At 39.2% G+C, this 19,193-nt stretch overlaps 1 protein-coding gene across 1 annotated transcript; it reads right to left on the bottom strand.

Annotated features, from left to right (window-relative positions):
- Nucleotides 1-154: 154 nt before the first annotated feature.
- Nucleotides 155-18,829, bottom strand: LOC117995167 (tubulin beta-2 chain-like). Its single transcript, XM_034983164.2, has 12 exons — nt 18,522-18,829; nt 11,646-11,757; nt 10,943-11,065; nt 9,932-10,033; nt 9,064-9,191; nt 7,714-7,881; nt 6,840-6,954; nt 6,000-6,070; nt 5,423-5,562; nt 4,130-4,289; nt 3,543-3,644; nt 155-3,071 (listed from the first exon to the last, which is right to left on the bottom strand). Exons 1-12 carry the CDS (start codon nt 18,576-18,578, stop codon nt 2,982-2,984), a joined length of 1,368 nt encoding a protein of 455 aa, XP_034839055.1. The 5' UTR covers nt 18,579-18,829; the 3' UTR covers nt 155-2,981.
- Nucleotides 18,830-19,193: the final 364 nt, after the last annotated feature.

Below are 19,193 nucleotides of genomic sequence, written 5' to 3'. Positions count from 1 at the left end.
GATGTAAGCTAACTCTGTACCAAATTTCGTCGAATTCGGTTGAACGGATAAGCCGTGAAAGGCTAGCAGTCAGAGTTCCCACGGGATTTTTAAACACCTAAATCCACGCGGACGAAGTCGCGGGCATCATCTAGTATTTAAATAAAACAACCAATTCCGTAGGTAAAATAATTTATAATCATTGATTTTTTTTCAAAAAAATGTTCACTAGTGTAGTCTATTACTATCGAGGTATTATATTTCAAGCTTAAAATTTAAAATCAACAAACACAGCAACACAATAAGGCCAAAGCAAGGAGTAAGTTTCAGGGCAATGTTCGATAAAATTATCATAGATGGCGCTGGATACAACCACTAAAGATGAAAAAAATTCCTATAACTATAATATGATCTATGCTTTAAATTTAAATCCGATGCGAAATTAATTAATTACTTCTATTATAGTTCACAGATTTTGTGGTAAAGAAACGAAAGGAAAATTATTACAGTGCACGCTAGGCTCTTACTCTTCATCTATGATTGACAGGACCTAAAGCATAGATCATATAGATATAGGTATTATTTTTCATCTTTAATGGTGGTCGTATCCAGCGCCATCTATGAATTTTTTTCGAACGTTGTCCTGAAACTTCCTCATTGTAACGGGACGAACCAAAACCGCGGGTAGTCACTAGTCACAACGATGGTTTTAGGGTTCCGTACACGAATAGTGGCGTCGATTCTCTTGTTTTTCTCTGAACTAAATTTAGAGTATCTGCGTCTCTTTCTTTTTAACATTGAAAAAAAAGGACGGAACATGAATTTTAAATTCAAATATACTAAATTTTAGTGCACGCTACAAATTTAAACAGTGGCAGCTAAAGTCACGAAATTTGACAGCTCTAAATTAAATTTAAAACTGTCAAACTGTGTCTGTCCTTTTCATATTACATTGGTAGGAAGGGGATGCGAATACTCTAAAATTAGTTGAATCAGAATTAGCTGTTAACCCGTAGGGTGCCAACGAGACCCTATTACTAAAACTATTGTCCGTCCGTATGTCTGTATGTCAAACTTAGAGAGTTGATCGTCGAAATTTTCACAATGAGTATTTATTTCTATTGCCGCTATAACAAAACAAAAAAAAAATTGCCATGAAATTAAAAAAAATGTGTAATTTATTTTACAATAATACGGAACCCCTCGTGTGCGAGCCCATCTCTGTTGATACTTTATCATATAAGTCCCGCAAATTGCTAATGCGCGTGGCCGCCATTTTAGTGATGTCAGCACTAGACTGAAGTTTCGAGCTGATGGTATATTTTTACTTAAATATCCAAACGTCAAATGACGCCAAAATGATGTCATTTCGATTTTTTTGCGGGACTTATAGTTGTACCGTTTGTCATAGAAATCACAAATTGACTTAGGTAAATGTGAGCACAGGCTTAGGCCGTTTTTTCTTGAAAAAGAATTCTGATTTTATTTAGGGGCTAAAACATCTGGATAAAAAACATTTTGGTCAAATTAGTGATAATTTATTATACCGTTTTGTTTGCAAGCTTCTCAAGTATAACTCCCGCAAATTGCTAATGCGCGTGGCTGGCATTTTAGTGACGTCAGCACTAGACTGAAGTTTCAAGCTGTAGTTACATATACGTCAAATGACGTCATTTCGATGTTAATGAGACATGGTTCCAGCGCAATAGCAATTTGCGGGACTTAAAGGAATACATTAATATAGTCGGATGGAATAAATATAATAAATCCGAAAAACCGTGAATTTAGTAGGATTTACGTGTACATTCTAAAACAGATTTATTTTTATTTTTATGCATATTAGTTTTTGATTTATCGTGCAAAATGTCGAAAAAATATGACTGTAGTACGGAACCCTTGGTCGGGTTTTTTTTATTATATTCAAGTAACAAATCACTGAGTGAGATACCCGTTACATATTGCTAAGACCTTTCAACAAGTAAATTCAATCATTAATAATAATCATAATCATCATCAATATACAATTAATCATCAATATAATCATCAAGTTCAAACAAAACAAACTACAAAATACAGTACAGTAAAAGGTCACGTAAAAATACCTCTGTTCGACTATGAAGATGCGCACGGGTATAAAAGTCCCGCAAATTGCTACTGCGCGTGGCTGCCATTTTAGTGACGTCAGCACTAGACTGAAGTTTCGAGCTGATGGTATATTTTTACTTATATATACGTCAAATGACGTCAAAACGACGTCAATTCGATGTTAATGAGACATGGTTCCAGCGCAATAGCAATTTGTGGAATTTATATATTATATGGTTGTAGTATCTTTCCTACAGCTAGCGATGTGAAAGATTGACTGACGAACCAATGCGCGGCGGTACAGACCATTGACACCCCCCCCCTCACATTGTACAAATGAATTAATTATCTACAACTACCGGAACACTGGCCTATCCGCACACGATTTGTGTGTGTGGATAACGGTAGGGCTAAGGGCCAATCAAGCGGGACAAAGACAACGCTATACGTAAGCAATATCAGTGCTTTTCGCTTGCGTGACAACAAGGTGAGAACAGTGACGGGGGAAATGAGTATCGCTTCTTTACGTAGTAATAGTTAGTATTCTGTGTCATGGACATAGTACTGCACTAATTGTTTACCGTTATCAGACACAAGTTTACGTGGTCAACCGAATTTCAAACTTAAAATAGGAATGACTTTCCGCCATATTGGTCTTAATTTTCATTCGATTAATAAAACAATATTCTTAACTAACACTTGATTTTTCAACAGATTTAGCGGTACTAACACAGTCAAATAAAATAACAAATATTATGTATGGTGTTTCAGAGGTCTCTTTATGTGACAGCATGTGTAACAATGACATTAGAGTGACATGTTAAAGCCAGAGGTGTGTTTACGTGATGAAATGTGCAACAATTACACTACAGAGGTATTTCAAGGTGTTTACGTGACGGCATATGTGACAAATGACATTAGAGCGGCATGTGTACATCCTTCTCCAACTCGGCTGGTTCTTCTTCTTCTTCCTCATCGAACTCTTCGTCGTCGTCCACGTTAGCTTCCTGGAAAAGAAAAGTAAAATATGTAGTATTTTTAATAAAAACTTTTTACTGGTCTTTGGTGTATTTATTTTTTGTTCACACAGGTTATTATTTAGTATTTAGCCATAATTAAAATGAATACGTCTCTCTGCAGCAAGCTGAATGACAAATAACTGTCACTGTCACTATTACTTATCCGCGGAAAAAGTTAGTATAGCCCTCTCTCTGTTACGTGATCCCATACAAATGATAAATGAGTCATCAGTCAATCACAAATGAATTCAATTTGAAAATGATGTTTATGATTGGTTGGTGACTCAAAATGGTTGGCGCCCACTGAAATTTTCGAAGGACGATTTCGAGAAAACGAACGCCGACGTCGAGGTAACGATAGTCGACGTCGAGTTAACGATAGTCGATGTCGGGGTAACGATAGTCGTTATCGAGGAAACGATAGTCGATGTCGACTGTCGAGAACCTAGAAATAATTACCTGATACTGCTGGTACTCGGAGATGAGGTCGGCCATGTTGCTCGCAGCTTCCGTGAACTCCATCTCGTCCATGCCTTCGCCTGTGTACCAGTGGAGGAAAGCCTGGGGACATAATTATATTATCTTTTAACCTTTACCAAGCAACATTATCTTTTAAAGTCTGACCAGAAAAATAAAATACCTCGCCATATTGCCCGTGAAAACCCGTGGAACCAGTTTATACAAGATACTTAGTGACCATAAAGCATAGTATACTACTTAAGTAAGTTAAGTTAGAGTAAGTTTTTTATATATCTGGTCAGGCTTTAAATTCTTCTTTTAAGGCGACGGTACGCCTAAAGTGTGAGTATGTGTATGTGTGCGTGTGTTCTTAACTTGGCAGTTAACAATTCAGAGATGCGTTTCTCCTGAATGCCTATACATGTTTGGATTCAGATTGGGTACCTTTATGAGTTATAAAACTTATAGTGTATTCGTATATCGTATTAGCTCTTGAATATTGTGTGTGTGTGTGTGTGTGTGTGTGTGTGTGTGTGTGTGTGTGTGTGTGTGTGTGTGTGTGTGTGTGTGTGTTTGCGCACGCTTACCCGTCTCCTAAACATGGCAGTGAACTGTTCAGAGATGCGTTTGAATATCTCCTGAATGGCGGTCGTGTTCCCGATGAAGGTGGCGGACATTTTGAGGCCCCGCGGCGGCACGTCGCACACCGCCACTTTGAGGTTGTTCGGGATCCATTCCACGAAGTAACTGAGAACAAAAATTTAATGTTAACTTCATTTTGTTAACCGACTTCCAAAAAGGAGGTTGTTCTCAATTCGGCCCGTTTTTTTTCGACTTTTTTTGTATGTATCGATCGATTTTTTCCAGGTTTCCGGACCGATTTGCAATTTTTTTTTTAAATCAGCAGAGGATGTTAAGGTGGTAGTCCCATTTAAATTTCTGGATCCAACTCCTCAATCCTGATGCTGCAGGGTTACTGCCCGCCTAAGTTATCAAGATTTAGGAAGTGTTCATAGTGAATTAATGTTGTAGGTACCAAGCAACGACTTTATGCTTGAATTCCAAGTCCCAACTCCTCAACCCTGATGAGGTAGGGTACAGCACTCCTAAACTATAGTGATTGAGGAGCTGCGAATAATGCAATATTATTTTTGGTGCCAAGCATAGACTATACCATTGAACTTCTGATCCCAACTCCTCAATGCTGATGCTGCAAGGTACTGAACTCCTAAGCCGTGGGGATTCGGGAATTTCTGATGGTGAATTGATATTTTAGGTATCAAGCAATGGGGCCGATTCGCTTTCACACAATCTCTAAACCTAAACTAAATTAACAGGTCTACATCTAGTGCTATGCTTTTCTGCAAGCAACATTATGAAAGGGATAGCAATAGATTTAGACGTATCATTTTAGTTTAGTTTAGAGATTGTGTACAACGGAATTAGCCACATTGACTACTTACACTAAAAAGCTTAAAATTAAAAAAAAAAAACAAAAACCGACTTCCAAAACCACTACAAAGTAAAAATAACTTTTGTTTCTAGTTTCTACACGTGTAGGTATGTATGTATGAAGTCGGGCGAGCATAAAAGAAACTAAAAATCAAAGCGTGTACTACACAAATTTCGAACCCCTATCTTACCCCCTTAGGGATTGAATTTTCAAAAATTCTTCTCGACCTGTCATGGACAAACAGGTACCCTGATCAGTGATAAGTCTAGGAGGCATACCAGAAGATTTTTCAATGAATCGCAAAGTATCACCGCTAAGGCGTGCACCTCATAGATACAAAAAGGCACTGCCATGAGATTTACAATGAATTGCAAGCCTCGATTTCTCTTCCAAGAAGTGGCATATCTTTAGAAAAAGGTCATCATACCTGGAGTTTTTGTTTTGTATAGCCAATACTTGGTCGTCGACTTCTCGCATGGACATGCGGCCTCGGAAGATGGTCGCTACGGTCAGGTATCTGCCGTGGCGAGGGTCGCAAGCCGTCATCATGTTGCCAGGGTTGAACATCTGTGGGAGACAAACAGATCAGTACCCTTATTATAAATGCGAAAGTGTGTTTGTTTGTTGGTTTGTCCTTCAATCGCATCGCAACGGTGTAACAGATTGACGTGATTTTTTGCAAGGGTTAGATAAAGACCTGGAGAGTGACATAGGCTACTTTTTATCCTGAAAAATCAAAGACTTTCCACGGGATTTTTAAAAACCAAGCGGACGCAGTCGCGGGCATCACAGCTAGTTATCTAAAAAAAACGAGCAAAAAATCACGTACGTTGTATGAGAGCTCCCTTAATTATTTGTTTTATTCTGTTTTTTAGTATTTGTTTTTATCTAACTAATGTTAACTATCACGGTTCATGAGATACAGTCTGGTGATAGACGGACAGACACATAACACGGCCGAAGCCTCCCACCAGAGAGATTGAATATCTGCAAAAGAGACTTACTTGGCTCATCAGCTCGGACACGTTCTGCGGACGGTAGTTGAAGGAATTCCTTGCAGTGAGCGGAGCAAACCCTGAATATCATAAAATTAATATCAGCATCAGAATTACAGTGCGACAAGGCTCTCTTGGCACTTGAATGACATTGACAGCGGGGCGCTGTTGGAGAACAAAGGCTTAAGAATATTCCAACAAGAACAAAGGGGACACTTGACGGCAACGTTAGTTCCGATTTTCGCCACGCGCCAAGATAGCGCACTTTAGGTAAAACCAATTTTGTTTTAATTCGTAAAGTAAGCATTCGTATTTTATTCGAAATTATAAACACAATCAAGATTAGTAAAAAAACCGGTCAAGTGCGAGTCAGGCTCGCGCAATGAGGGTTCCGTACTACAGTCGTATTTTTTCGACATTTTGCACGATAATTTAAAAACTATGATACATAAAAATAAATAAAAATCTGTTTTAGAATGCACAGATGAAGACCTTTCATATGATGGGTATCTTTACTTGATATAGTTATCTTACTTAGAAAATTGAAAATACTAATTATTAGTTCAAGATCACAATTTTTTTTTGTGTGATGTAAGCCTAAATTCACGGTTTTCAGATTTTTCCCCAAATGTCAGCTATAAGATCTACCTACCTGCCAAATTTCATAATTCTAGGGCAACGGGAAGTACCCTGTAGGTTTCTTGACAGACAGACAGACAACAAAGTGATCCTATAAGGGTTCCGTTTTTCCTTTTGAGGTACGGAACCCTAAAAATGAGCAGCTGGATGGCGGCGGCGTAAGACTTATGTCTAGCATTGGACGTGTTTAAGTTGGTGAAGAAGACTGACCTGGCATGAAGAAGTGGAGCCGCGGGAAGGGCACCATGTTGACGGCCAGCTTGCGCAGGTCCGCGTTGAGTTGTCCCGGGAAACGGAAGCAAGTGGTCACACCGGACATCGTGTGCTGGAATAAAGAATAACAAGTCATTTTTATTTTATTTACTAGCTTGTGCCCGCTACTTCGTCCGCGTGAACTACACAAATTTTAAACCCCTATTTTACACCCTTACCCCCTAACAAATAAACCTGGAATATCGGTGGAATAGTCATACTCTGTTTTGTCTTTCTCTGTCATCAGTAATTTGACATTTGAAGGAAAAAGACAAAACAGAGTATAACTATTCCACCGCTATTCCAGGTTTATTTGTAAGAGGGTTAGGGTTGATCTTTAACTATGAGATTTTGACATATGAGCTTAATAAAATTAGCATACTGCTTATTGCACAAATATTAACTACAAAATTTCTTTATAGACACTTCATAACTGACAGACTTTCATACAAACTTCAAACCCCTATTTTACCCCTTTAGGGGTTGCATTTTGAAGAATCCTTTCTTAGCAGACTACGTTGTAATAGCTATCTGCATGCCGAATTTCAGCGCGATCCGTCCAGTAGTATGACCTGTGCGTTGATAGATCACTCAGTCAGTCAGTCAGCCTTTTCCTTTTATACATATATTTAGATTCGGATAGACTCTTCACTGAAAGCTTGCTGCAGCATGATGTTGAATGGGAGACCTATATTTGGACACTTTATTTAGAATCTTTTTTACCTATAAGTATAAATTATTATGCAGTTAATTAAATTAGCTTTAAGGTTTATTGGAGTGTTCATTGTGATCAAATAAAAAAGTTTACTTTCTTTCTTTCTTTTTTTCTTACCGATATCAAATGGTTCAGGTCCCCGTAGCTTGGGCTGCTCAAGCGAAGCGTCCTGAAGCAGATGTTGTACAACGCTTCATTATCGATGCAGAAGGACATGTCCGTGTTCTCCACGAGCTGGTGCACCGAGAGTGTGGCGTTATAGGGCTCCAACACCACCTCGCTAACCTGGAACAACAAAATGGAGGTGTATTTGACTGCCTTCCTGAACCGGTGGTAACAAAATGGCGGTGTATTTGACTGCCTTCCTGAACCGGTGGTGGTAACAAAATGGCGGTGTATTTGACTGCCTTCCTGAACCGGTGGTAACAAAATGGCGGTGTATTTGACTGCCTTCCTGAACCGGTGGTGGTAACAAAATGGCGGTGTATTTGACTGCCTTCCTGAACCGGTGGTAACAAAATGGCGGTGTATTTGACTGCCTTCCTGAACCGGTGGTGGTAACAAAATGGCGGTGTATTTGACTGCCTTCCTGAACCGGTGGTAACAAAATGGCGGTGTATTTGACTGCCTTCCTGAACCGGTGGTAACAAAATGGCGGCGTATTTGACTGCCTTCCTGAACCGGTGGTAACAAAATGGCGGTGTATTTGACTGCCTTCCTGAACCAGTGGTAACAAAATGGCGGTGTATTTGACTGCCTTCCTGAACCAGTGGTAACAAAATGGCGGTGTATTTGACTGCCTCCCTGAACCAGTGGTAACAAAATGGCGGTGTATTTGACTGCCTTCCTGAACCAGTAGTAACAAAATGGCGGTGTATTTGACTGCCTTCCTGAACCAGTGGTAACAAAATGGCGGTGTATTTGACGACCTTCCTCTAGCAGTGGTAAGCGGTGTGGTCTTACTAGTGGGAGGTCCCACGTTCGATTCCCGGCAGGGGTTTGGAATTTTATAATTTCTAAATTTCTGGTCTGGTCTGCTTTAAAAAAAATTCCTTTAAAAAACTTAAAACTGGGAATATTCAAAATACGAAACTTCGAAATAGCGCGCTTGCCTAGAAGATGCTAATTTACTCTTGACTTGAAGGTACCCATATTATAATTGGAGGGGAAAACTGACGCTGGAAGGGTGTTTCAAATCTTAGTGGTTCAAATCAGAAATGAGGAGGCAAATCGCTTCGTACGTATCGTGGAATTTTGACTACGTACGGGTGCAGAAATTGGCGATGCCTTGCGGTACGATAGTAGAAAGGTGAAGGGGGAACCAGGTTGAAAAGTTCTTCGGCACACTCTCCGAAATATATCCTGTAGAATACCGATAGACAGGCAACTTTGCGCCGATGTTAATTAGTAAAATAAACAAAATGAAGCGCTCGCTTCGCTCGCACATATGTTGCCTGATAGACGTACCTTAGGCGAAGGCACGACACTGAAAGTGCACATAATCCTGTCGGGGAACTCCTCCCTGATCTTGCTGAGGAGTAGCGTCCCCAGACCTGACCCGGTACCTCCCCCCAGGGAGTGAGTCAGTTGGAACCCTGGAATAACACAACTTATTTATTAACAAATTTATTATCCACAAAATCGTAGTTTTACAATAATTAACAATGAATTCAATATTCTTCTATAGAGAAACTCGTTCACGGATCACTTTGTTGTCTGTCTGTCTGTCTGTCAGTCAGTCAGTCAGTCTATGGCCCTACCGCGGTTGTTTGACACGATCGCAATCATCTCTGATTGGTTAATGCTCGCTCACTATTGGCCACAATGCATTGTTGCTCATTGTTGCAAAAGAATCGCACAAATTCAGCCAATCACGAAACCTAGAGGGTACTTCCCGTTGACTTAACACTGGTACGGGGGAAAATCCGAAAACCGCGAATTTGTGGTTACATCACGCAAAAAAATTTAAAATTTTGTTCATAACATCAAATTTTCGAGGGTAGTTATATAGAGGGTTGCGAAAGGAAAGAGCATTTCCTTAACCTAATTTTATTACTAAAAATTTACATTATATTAACTATTACATAAAATTATCTATAGCTAAATGTGATGTGTCGGTCCCAAGTCCTATCGCACGGTGCTAGCGATTTCTGCCGCGTCAGCAGGTGTTGGTTTTCGCGGCGACCGTGGGAACGCATTAAGCAGGCACGTCTAGCGTTGCGGCCTGACTATGCCTGCGTAACAGGGTCAATAATATTAGAATTTGTATTAAATTATTGTCATAGCAACAATTATAACTATCCCGAATTCAATGACTACAAGTTGGATAGTTCACCTTGGAGGCAGTCGCATCCCTCCGACTCCTTTCGGATGACATCCTGGACTGAATCCACCAGCTCTGCACCTTCAGTGTAGTGGCCTTTTGCCCAATTGTTGCCTGAGGATCATAGGAAATTATTATGCTTTAGTTTTACTTATAGTAGGGCCATTACGAACGTGCGAACTGAGTCATATATCATTTTTATCGAACCTCTCGCTCGCACTTACAGGCCTTATGGAACTGGAACCCGATGCTCTAAAAAGTTGTAATATTTAGATTTCGGTCAGCATTCACCGAAATCTAACATTCTTTAATTTTATATTTAAAAGTTTTAACAATTACTAAAACTTTTAAATAGAAAATTAAAGAATTTTTACTACAGAAAAGATACCATTAAAGAGTATTCAACAGACATAAATTTACAATAAGTTGTAGCATTTTTTATTAGCAATCATTGGCACCGATTTTAGAATCGCATAACACCACAACCTAATTTTAGAGTATTCGCACCCTCTTTTTACTATTGTAATATGAAAAGGACAGAAGCAGTTTGACATTTCTAAATTTTATTTTTAGATGTTAAAACCCGTGATTTTAGCGCGGACTCGCGAACCTACTGTTTAAATTTAAGTAAGTTGCTTTTTTTTTTGCATGCCATAATATGGCTATTTGTGGTGAAACTTTAATAACTGTAACATCTGACTCGCTCCAGCAATGCACGGGGCTGCAATGGCTTGTATAGTATGGTATAATAACATTGTAAATTGTAAAATTAAAAAGAGCAGCCGCCGAGTTTCTTGCTGGTTTTTCTCGGTAGGAACGGCATTCCGAACCAGTGGTAAATTAAAACTAACCGACTATTCGAAAGCGCTTGTAAAAAGTCTACTTGAATAAAAACATATTCTATTCTATTCTATTCTGTATATACATACCCACATGTGCAATAAAGAATTTTTGATTTGATTTGATTTGCTCTGGTGTTGTGTGTAACGGCAACAAAAGGAGGAAAAGAGAAGGGAGACTTACCCGCTCCACTCTGGCCAAACACAAAGTTGTCAGGTCTGAACAGTTGGCCGTAGGGCCCCGCTCGGACCGAGTCCATGGTCCCGGGCTCCAAGTCCACCAGCACAGCCCTGGGCACGTATCTCTCTGTAAACAAACATCCTACTTGTAACAATCAATAATCATCATTAATTCCTCATCATATTCGTCGTAAACGTGGACACAGACAGTTGGTCTTGTCCACAAGTTCAAAGTCGCTCAGCGGGCTATGTTGGGTATCTCTCTGAGGGACAAAATCCGTGATGAGGAAATCTGTAGGAGAACCAGAGTGACCGACATAGCCCAACGAATTAGCCAGCTGAAGTGGCAGTGGGCAGGCCACGTCTGCCGCAGAACCGATGGCAGGCTGATTGATTGATTGAATTCATCATCATCAATGCAACTTAGGCCTTCCTAAGAGCACACCACCACACACGATCCTCCGCCTGCCTCATCCTATGTCCAGCAGTGGACGCCTCCCTCCAGACAAATCAAAACCTCCCAACCGAATTTTGGCCACGGCGGCCAATCTCCATGATTAGTTCATGTTCAATGGTGTGTGAACTGTGAAGTCTCCCAATCCGCACTTGGTCAGCGTGGTAGACTATGGCCAAAACCATTCTCACTCTGAGAGGAGACCCGTGCTCTGTAGTGAGCCGGCGATGGGTTGATCATGATGATGCGTTACCTCCAGCGGCCTCATTGTAGTACACGTTGAGCCTCTCTCTCTGCAGCTCACTGACGCCCTTGTAGTGGCCGGTCGGGTCTATGCCATGCTCGTCCGATATCACCTCCCAGAACTGAAACAAAATAGTACATTGTACAACAAGGGCGTAAAACAAGCCATTTTATCCGGGAAGTTTATCTACCTGAGCCGAAGGCGAGGAAAAATGGGTTTTATGACCGAGTCATACACTCTGCTTTTCACTTCGATTGCAAGGAAATGAAATAATCAGGACCCTTATAATAAACTAGCTGATCCCCGCGGCTTCGCCCGCGTAGATTTAGGTTTTTAAAGATCCCGTATAGCCTATGTCACTCAGGAATAATGTAGCTTTCTACTGGTGAAAGAATTTTTAAAATCGGTTCAGTAGTTCTAAAGATTACCCCCTACAAACAAACTTAACGACATTACCTCTTTATATAATATAGCTGATCCCCGCGGCTTCGCCCGCGTAGATTTAGGTTTTTAAAGATCCCGTATAGCCTATGTCACTCAGGAATAATGTAGCTTTCTACTGGTGAAAGAATTTTTAAAATCGGTTCAGTAGTTCTAAAGATTACCCCCTACAAACAAACTTAACGACATTACCTCTTTATATAGGTAATGTCTTTATATAATACAACGGGCCGTGCAGCAGAAATCGTAATATTTTAATTTCGCCATAACTTCTAAACCAAACGTCCAATTTTAATCATTCAAAGACCAAATATTATCTCCATAAACTGTTCTTAGTGATGAAATCATTTATTTTGATAAGGATTAATAGCATGAGTAAAATAAACGCGTTTAAATGTAGTCCAAAAAAAATTCAAGATTTTTAAATAAAAAAATGGTTGCTGTGCCTCACTCGACATAGATGGGTATAGTGTGTCGCGGACTTTTTTGTAGATATTTATAAGATCTACAATTAATTAGAACATTTTATGGTTCTATCTTTTATAGTTTAGGCAGCGTACGCAAAATAAGTAACTTTTCTGGTTGATTTTTTACACCTTGTGTCCGAAAAACCCAAATATCTTACGGAACCCTATTTTTTTCCAAAATAAAATATAGCCTATGTTACTCGTGGATAATGTAGCTTTCGAATGGTGAAAGAATTTTTAAAATCGGTCCAGTAGTTTTTGAGCCTATTCAGTACAAACAAACAAACAAACAAACAAACAAACAAACAAACAAACAAACAAACAAACAAAGTTTTCCTCTTTATAATATTAGTGTAGATGCGAAAGTGTGTTTGTTTGTTGGTTTGTCCTTCAATCACGTTGCAACGGTGCAACGGATTGACGTGATTTTTTGCATGGGTATAGATAAAGACCTGGAGAGTGACATAGGCTACTTTTTATCCCGGAAAATTAAAGAGTTCCCACGGGATTTTAAAAAAACCTATCCACGCGGACGAAGTCACGCGCATCCTCTAGTAATCCATATAATATATTATTAATTTTACACGCCATGCTTGGCAGGATATGTAACTGATTACCTAATTTTTAAGACCCCATGTAATTAATATACATGTACCTACCATATCTGAGCAAAATAAATAAGTGATTATGATTATATCCATCCATCCATTATAATAATATAAATGCGAAAGTGTGCCTGTCTGTCTGCTAGCTTTTCACGGCCCAACCGTTCAACCGATTTTGATGAAATTTGGTACAGAGTTAGCTTATATCCCGGGGAAGGACATAGGCTACTTTTCATCCCGGAAAATTGATGAGTTCCCACGGGATTTTTAAAAACATAAATCCACGCGGACGAAGTCGCGGGCATCAGCTAGTATTATAAATGCGAAAATGTGCCTGTCTGTCTGCTAGCTTTTCACGGCCCATCTGTTTAACCAATTTTGATGAAATTTGGTACAGAAATAGCTAGCATCCCCGGGAAGGACATAGGCTACTTTTTATCCTGGAAAATCAAAGAGTTCCCACGGGATTTTTAAAAACATAAATCCACGCGGACGAAATCGCGGGTATCACCTAGTAACCACATAAAATAATATACCTATTAAACACTATACCGGAAAAATTTACTGAGTACCTACCTAACAGTGGCGTGCAGGTCATAGAGGCATAAATGCGCTGCTTACCCCAGTTGTAATAGCTCAATGCATATATTTCATTATGACCTGCCAGTAAACAGGTTCCTACTTAACTAATGCATACCCTGGCTTCAAACCCTGTGCACGCCATTGCTGAGTACCTAATCCATACTAATATTATAAATGCGAAAGTGTGTCTGTCTGTCTGCTAGCCTTTCACGGCCCATCCGTTCAACTGATTTTGGCGAAATTTGGTATAACAATAGCCTGCATCCCGGGGAAGGCTAATTTTTATCCCGGAAAAACAGGACTTTCAAAAATCTAAATCGCCAGCATCACCTAGTTACTACACAAATATACCTACCTACTAAACACTATACCGGAAAAACTTATAAATGACCTAATAGGTAATAATTTAGTTATTAGTGTGGGTGGGTGTGTATGAGATCATAGGCCTAACTGAATAAGTAGCATTACCTATTTAGGATGTGACTATTTCCTACTGGCTAATAAGTTTTACCAGTTTTATTAAATTACACTTTTTGTATTTTTTAATGAAAATCTCTATATATAAAAATGTCACTGAATGTGTTGCCACACGAGTAGAGTGGTGTTGCTAAGCGCAAATTTCGATTACATCGTAATATCGTATCGCCTATCTCACTCAGGAATAATGTAGCTTTCTACTGGTGAAAAATTTTTTAAAATCGGTTCAGTAGTTCCACAGATTATCCCCCACAAACAAACTTAACGACATTACCTCTTTATATAATAGTATAGATATTCCATCAGACTCGCGCGCTGAGGGTTCCGTAGTACAGTCGTATTTTATCGACATTTTGCACGATAAATCAAAAACTACTTACTAGATCTCGTTCAAACCAATTTTCGGTGGAAGTTGCATGGTTAATGTACATCATATATTTTTTTTAGTTTTATCATTCTCTTATTTTAGAAGTTACAGGGGGGGGGGGACACATTTTATCACTTTGGAAGTGTCTCTCGCGCAAACTATTCAGTTTAAAAAAAACCGGCCAAGTGCGAGTCAGGCTCGCACAACGAGGGTTCCGTACTACAGTCGTATTTTTTCCACATTTTGCACGATAAATCAAAAACTATTTTGCCTAAAAATAAATAGAAATCTGTTTTAGAATGTACAAGTAAAGCCTTATCATATGATACCCCACTTGGTATAGTAATCTTACTTTGAAAGTTGAAAATAGCAATATTTGTTCATGACCTCAATTTAATTTTTTTTGTGTGATGTATTATAACCACAAATTCACGGTTTTCGGATTTTTCCCCGAATGTCTGCTATAAGACCTACCTACCTGCCAAATTTCATGATTCTAGGTCAACGGGAAGTACCCTGTAGGTGTCTTGACAGACCGACAACAAAGTGATCCTATAAGGGTTCCGTTTTTCCTTTTGAGGTACGGAACCCTAGACCAAACTGTGCCACACATCACATCTTATAACTAAGAGCATTCCAGCGCTTCTTCCACCTACCAACCCAACGCGCTTCAAGCAAAAGAAGCGCCGGGAAACCTAAAAACGAAATATGTTGGTCTTGGTTGGTGGTTCCCATGACAACCAATTGTGGTTAACAACCCATGCTGGTAACTAGGTGGGTGATCAATATCAGAAATCTGAATTGGGCCTTTGCACACTAACTATTGTGATTTGTGAAACAAAAGTCGAGCCGGTAAAGCTGAAGGAAAGATAAAGCAAGTCTTCTGGCATAGCACATTTGAACAAAATTCAAAAGGAAAAGCGGAACCCTTATAGGATCACTTTGTTGTCTGTCTGTCTGTCAAGAAACCTACAGGGTACTTCTCGTTGACCTAGAATCATGAAATTTGGCAGGTAGGTAGATCTTATAGTTGACATTCGGAGAAAAATCTGAAAACCGTAAATTTGTGGTAACATCGCACAAAAAACATTAAATTGTGGTCATGAACTAATAATTTGTATTTTCAATTTTTGAACTAAGATAACTATATCAAGTGGGGTATCATATGAAAGGTCTTCACCTGTTCAGTCTAAAACAGATTTTTATTTATTTTATGCATCATAGTTTTTGAATTATCGTGCAAAATGTCGAAAAAATATGACTGTAGTACGGAACCCTCGTTGCATGAGCCTGACTCGCACTTGGCAGGTTTTTGATTGCCAGTTGTTGGATTTGTAAGATAATATATAGTGGCCGGGTGATGACGGCATTACATCAGAACTCCTACGTGCGGGAGGTACTCCTGTACTGACAGAGCTTAAGGAGCTGTTTAATGACGTCATCATGAATGGAACAACGCCGAAAGCATGGAGCAAGAGTGTAGTAATCCTTTTCTTTAAAAAAGGAGATAAGGAGCTACTAAAGAACTACCGGCCCATCTCACTCTTGAGCCATGTTTATAAGTTGTTTTCGAGGGTTCTTACAAATCGCCTCGCCCGAAGACTTGATGAGTTCCAACCTCCGGAACAGGCTAGGTTTCGAAAAGAGTACAGTACCGTAGACCACATACATAAGGCAGATTATACAGAAGACAGAAGAATATAATCTCCCACTCTGTCTTGCCTTTGTGGACTACGAGAACGCCTTCGACTCTATCGAAACTTGGGCTGTTCTGGAATCATTGCAAAGATGCCAGGTCGATTGGCGGTATATTGAGGTGTTGAGATGTATTTATGACTCTGCGTCAATGACCGTCCAAATCCAGTCTCAGCAGACAAAACCTATCAGCTTGCGAAGGGGTGTTAGACAGGGGGATGTAGTATCTCCAAAACTGTTTAACAGTGCACTGGAAGACCTCTTCAAAACGCTGGACTGGAAAGGACGAGGACTTAATATAAATGGCGAGTACATCTCACATCTACGGTTCGCTGATGACGTGGTTATTCTAGCAGAAACTCCGCAAGATCTCGAGGAGATGCTGAGTAACCTAAGCCACTCTTCCAGACGTGTCGGTCTCGGGATAAACTTGGACAAAACAAAGATAATGTTCAATCAACACGTTGTCCCGTCACCGATGAGCGTCGAAAATGTTGGCATCGAAATTGTTTCACAATACAATTACCTTGGCCAAACAATTCAATTAGGCAGAAGCAATTTCGACGAGGAAGCCAACAGAAGAATTCGGCTAGGTTGGGCAGCTTTTGGGAAATTGAGTCAAGTCTTCTCATCGTCAATTCCTCAGTGCCTCAAGACGAAAGTCTTTAACCAGTGTGTTCTTCCCGTCCTCACCTATGGTGCTGAAACGTGGACACTAACAAACGGCCTTGTCCACAAACTCAAAGTCGCTCAGCGAGCTATGGAGAGGGCTATGTTAGGAGTTTCCTTGAGGGACAAGATCCGAAATGAGGAGATCCGCAGGAGAACCAAGGTCACTGACATAGCCCAAACTATTAGCAAGCTGAAGTGGCAGTGGGCAGGTCATGCCTGTCGTAGAGGCGATGGCCGTTGGAGCCGGAAAGTCCTTGAGTGGAGACCGCGTTTAAGCAAGCGTAGTGTGGGACGCCCTCCAGCACGATGGACCGACGATATAAAGAGGCTGGCGGGAAGTGGCTGGATGAGGAAGGCTGAGGACCGGGTGTGGTGGCGCTCTTTAGGGAAGGCCTATGTCCAACAGTGGACGTCCACAGGCTGATGATGATGATGATGATGATGATGATATAGTGGCGATAATTACTACGCAAACTTAAAACTAAAGCTACGAGGGTTCCAAACGCGCCCAAGTCTGAGAAGAACCCACAACAAAACTCAGCCGGGTATTCTTTTTATTATCACCACTTTACAAAATCATTTAAACTTATTAGAACTATCACAAAGCCGTTAAGCAACTTGTTCCCAAGCTTGTTTATCATTTAAATAATATATGTACTTTACATTGCAATAGGATTTTTCAATAACTTTACGTTTTATGAAAACTTTGAACTTGTTGAGAGACAGTCAGTTAGTCAGTTAAAAGCTAATAACCTGTATATTATAATATTCTTTGCTAATAACTTGCAGGAGATTCACGTCATCCCAACGTCATTTATTTTTGTGCCTTTTGATTTTGACTTTTGTCGTGTCACGACTTACGACTTTAATCACGACACAACTAAGTACCAGAGCAGAGATTGCTGGAGCAATGTGTTTGCGCCCTAAGATTGAAAGTTATTCGAAAAATAGGTATGAAAAAGTCACAAAAATGATAAATGATAATAAATGAATCATTATGAGTTCATTGTTAATCTTATCCAATTTCAGATAATTTATTGATTACAAGCGAAATGACATAAAAGTTGTAAAACCCTACCTTATAAAAAAGTTTTCACCCTACAAACCTAGATGGCACCACATGTATGTCATGACGCGGTAAATCGTAAATGATTTTCAAAATTGAAAATTCCGTTATCAACTTTTGCATTCCGTAGCGTACTGTAGCCCTTTTTGAAATGCTTTCAATCAAACTAATAAATTTAAAAAATAATAATAATAATGAACTATTTTGAGGTTATTTGAACATTCTAATTTCTCTTTTGTTTTTCTTTAATTTCTTATTGGAAAAAGTTTTAAGTGTAATCCTAATCAAAACCTAGGTTCACCTAAGTAGTTACCTATCTCTCATTAGTAGCACTCAGTTAATATATCAAAAGCTTAGCTTAACCTTGGAAAAATACAATTCATAACCCTCCTTGTGAATTAGAATAAAAAATAAATAAATAAAGTTTACAAATACGGTAATTTCGATCCCCAGATGTAATTATTGATATCTTATAGTAAATAGATAGAAAAAGTTGTTATTTTATAACCTCACCTTGGTACCAATTTGATTGCCGCACTGGCCTGCTTGAACGTGGACGATTTCACGCATTTTGATTAATTAATAGCAATCCAACGTATCAAAACACTAAAAAACTACAATTTCCAACTTTCAAAACCAAAAATGCACTATATAATTTGTAAAATTAACTTAACTTCACATTTTTATCGCAACTTATCGTACTACCAAGGAGCCACTGATAAAACGACGATAATGTTGCCAAATTCAGAAGAGCACTTATTAGCATAGAAAGTGTTCTTCCAAGAAGGTCATTTTAAATTGGCTACCAAGAATTACTTTACCATTTTAATAAGACCCCTCAGTCTAAACAGAATTAACGTAAACAGCGTTTCTTTTATATTGGTGTCTTATTTATTGACAATATTCAATGTAATTAATTCTAGGTGTGGTTATATTTTAGAAGTATACAATTTTGAGTTCTAATACATTGTGATACGATTTATTGTGTTTATTTGCTTCGATACTTCGATGGTGTCACAGAACGATGGTGTCATATTTCCAATTATTTGCTCTAATGAGTGGGAGTCGAGTTTCTTATTGGAATATGGAGGGCAAAGGATTTCTAGTTTTCCAATTAATAATTTCATTAAATAAAATGTTTACGGCTGTCGAAATTGTTATTTATGGAATCCTTGGAAAACCGCA

The sequence above is a fragment of the Maniola hyperantus genome, chromosome 28, assembly GCF_902806685.2.
Source record: "Maniola hyperantus chromosome 28, iAphHyp1.2, whole genome shotgun sequence".
Taxonomy (NCBI): domain Eukaryota; kingdom Metazoa; phylum Arthropoda; class Insecta; order Lepidoptera; family Nymphalidae; genus Maniola; species Maniola hyperantus.
This window is presented reverse-complemented; position numbering and strand designations above follow the sequence as displayed.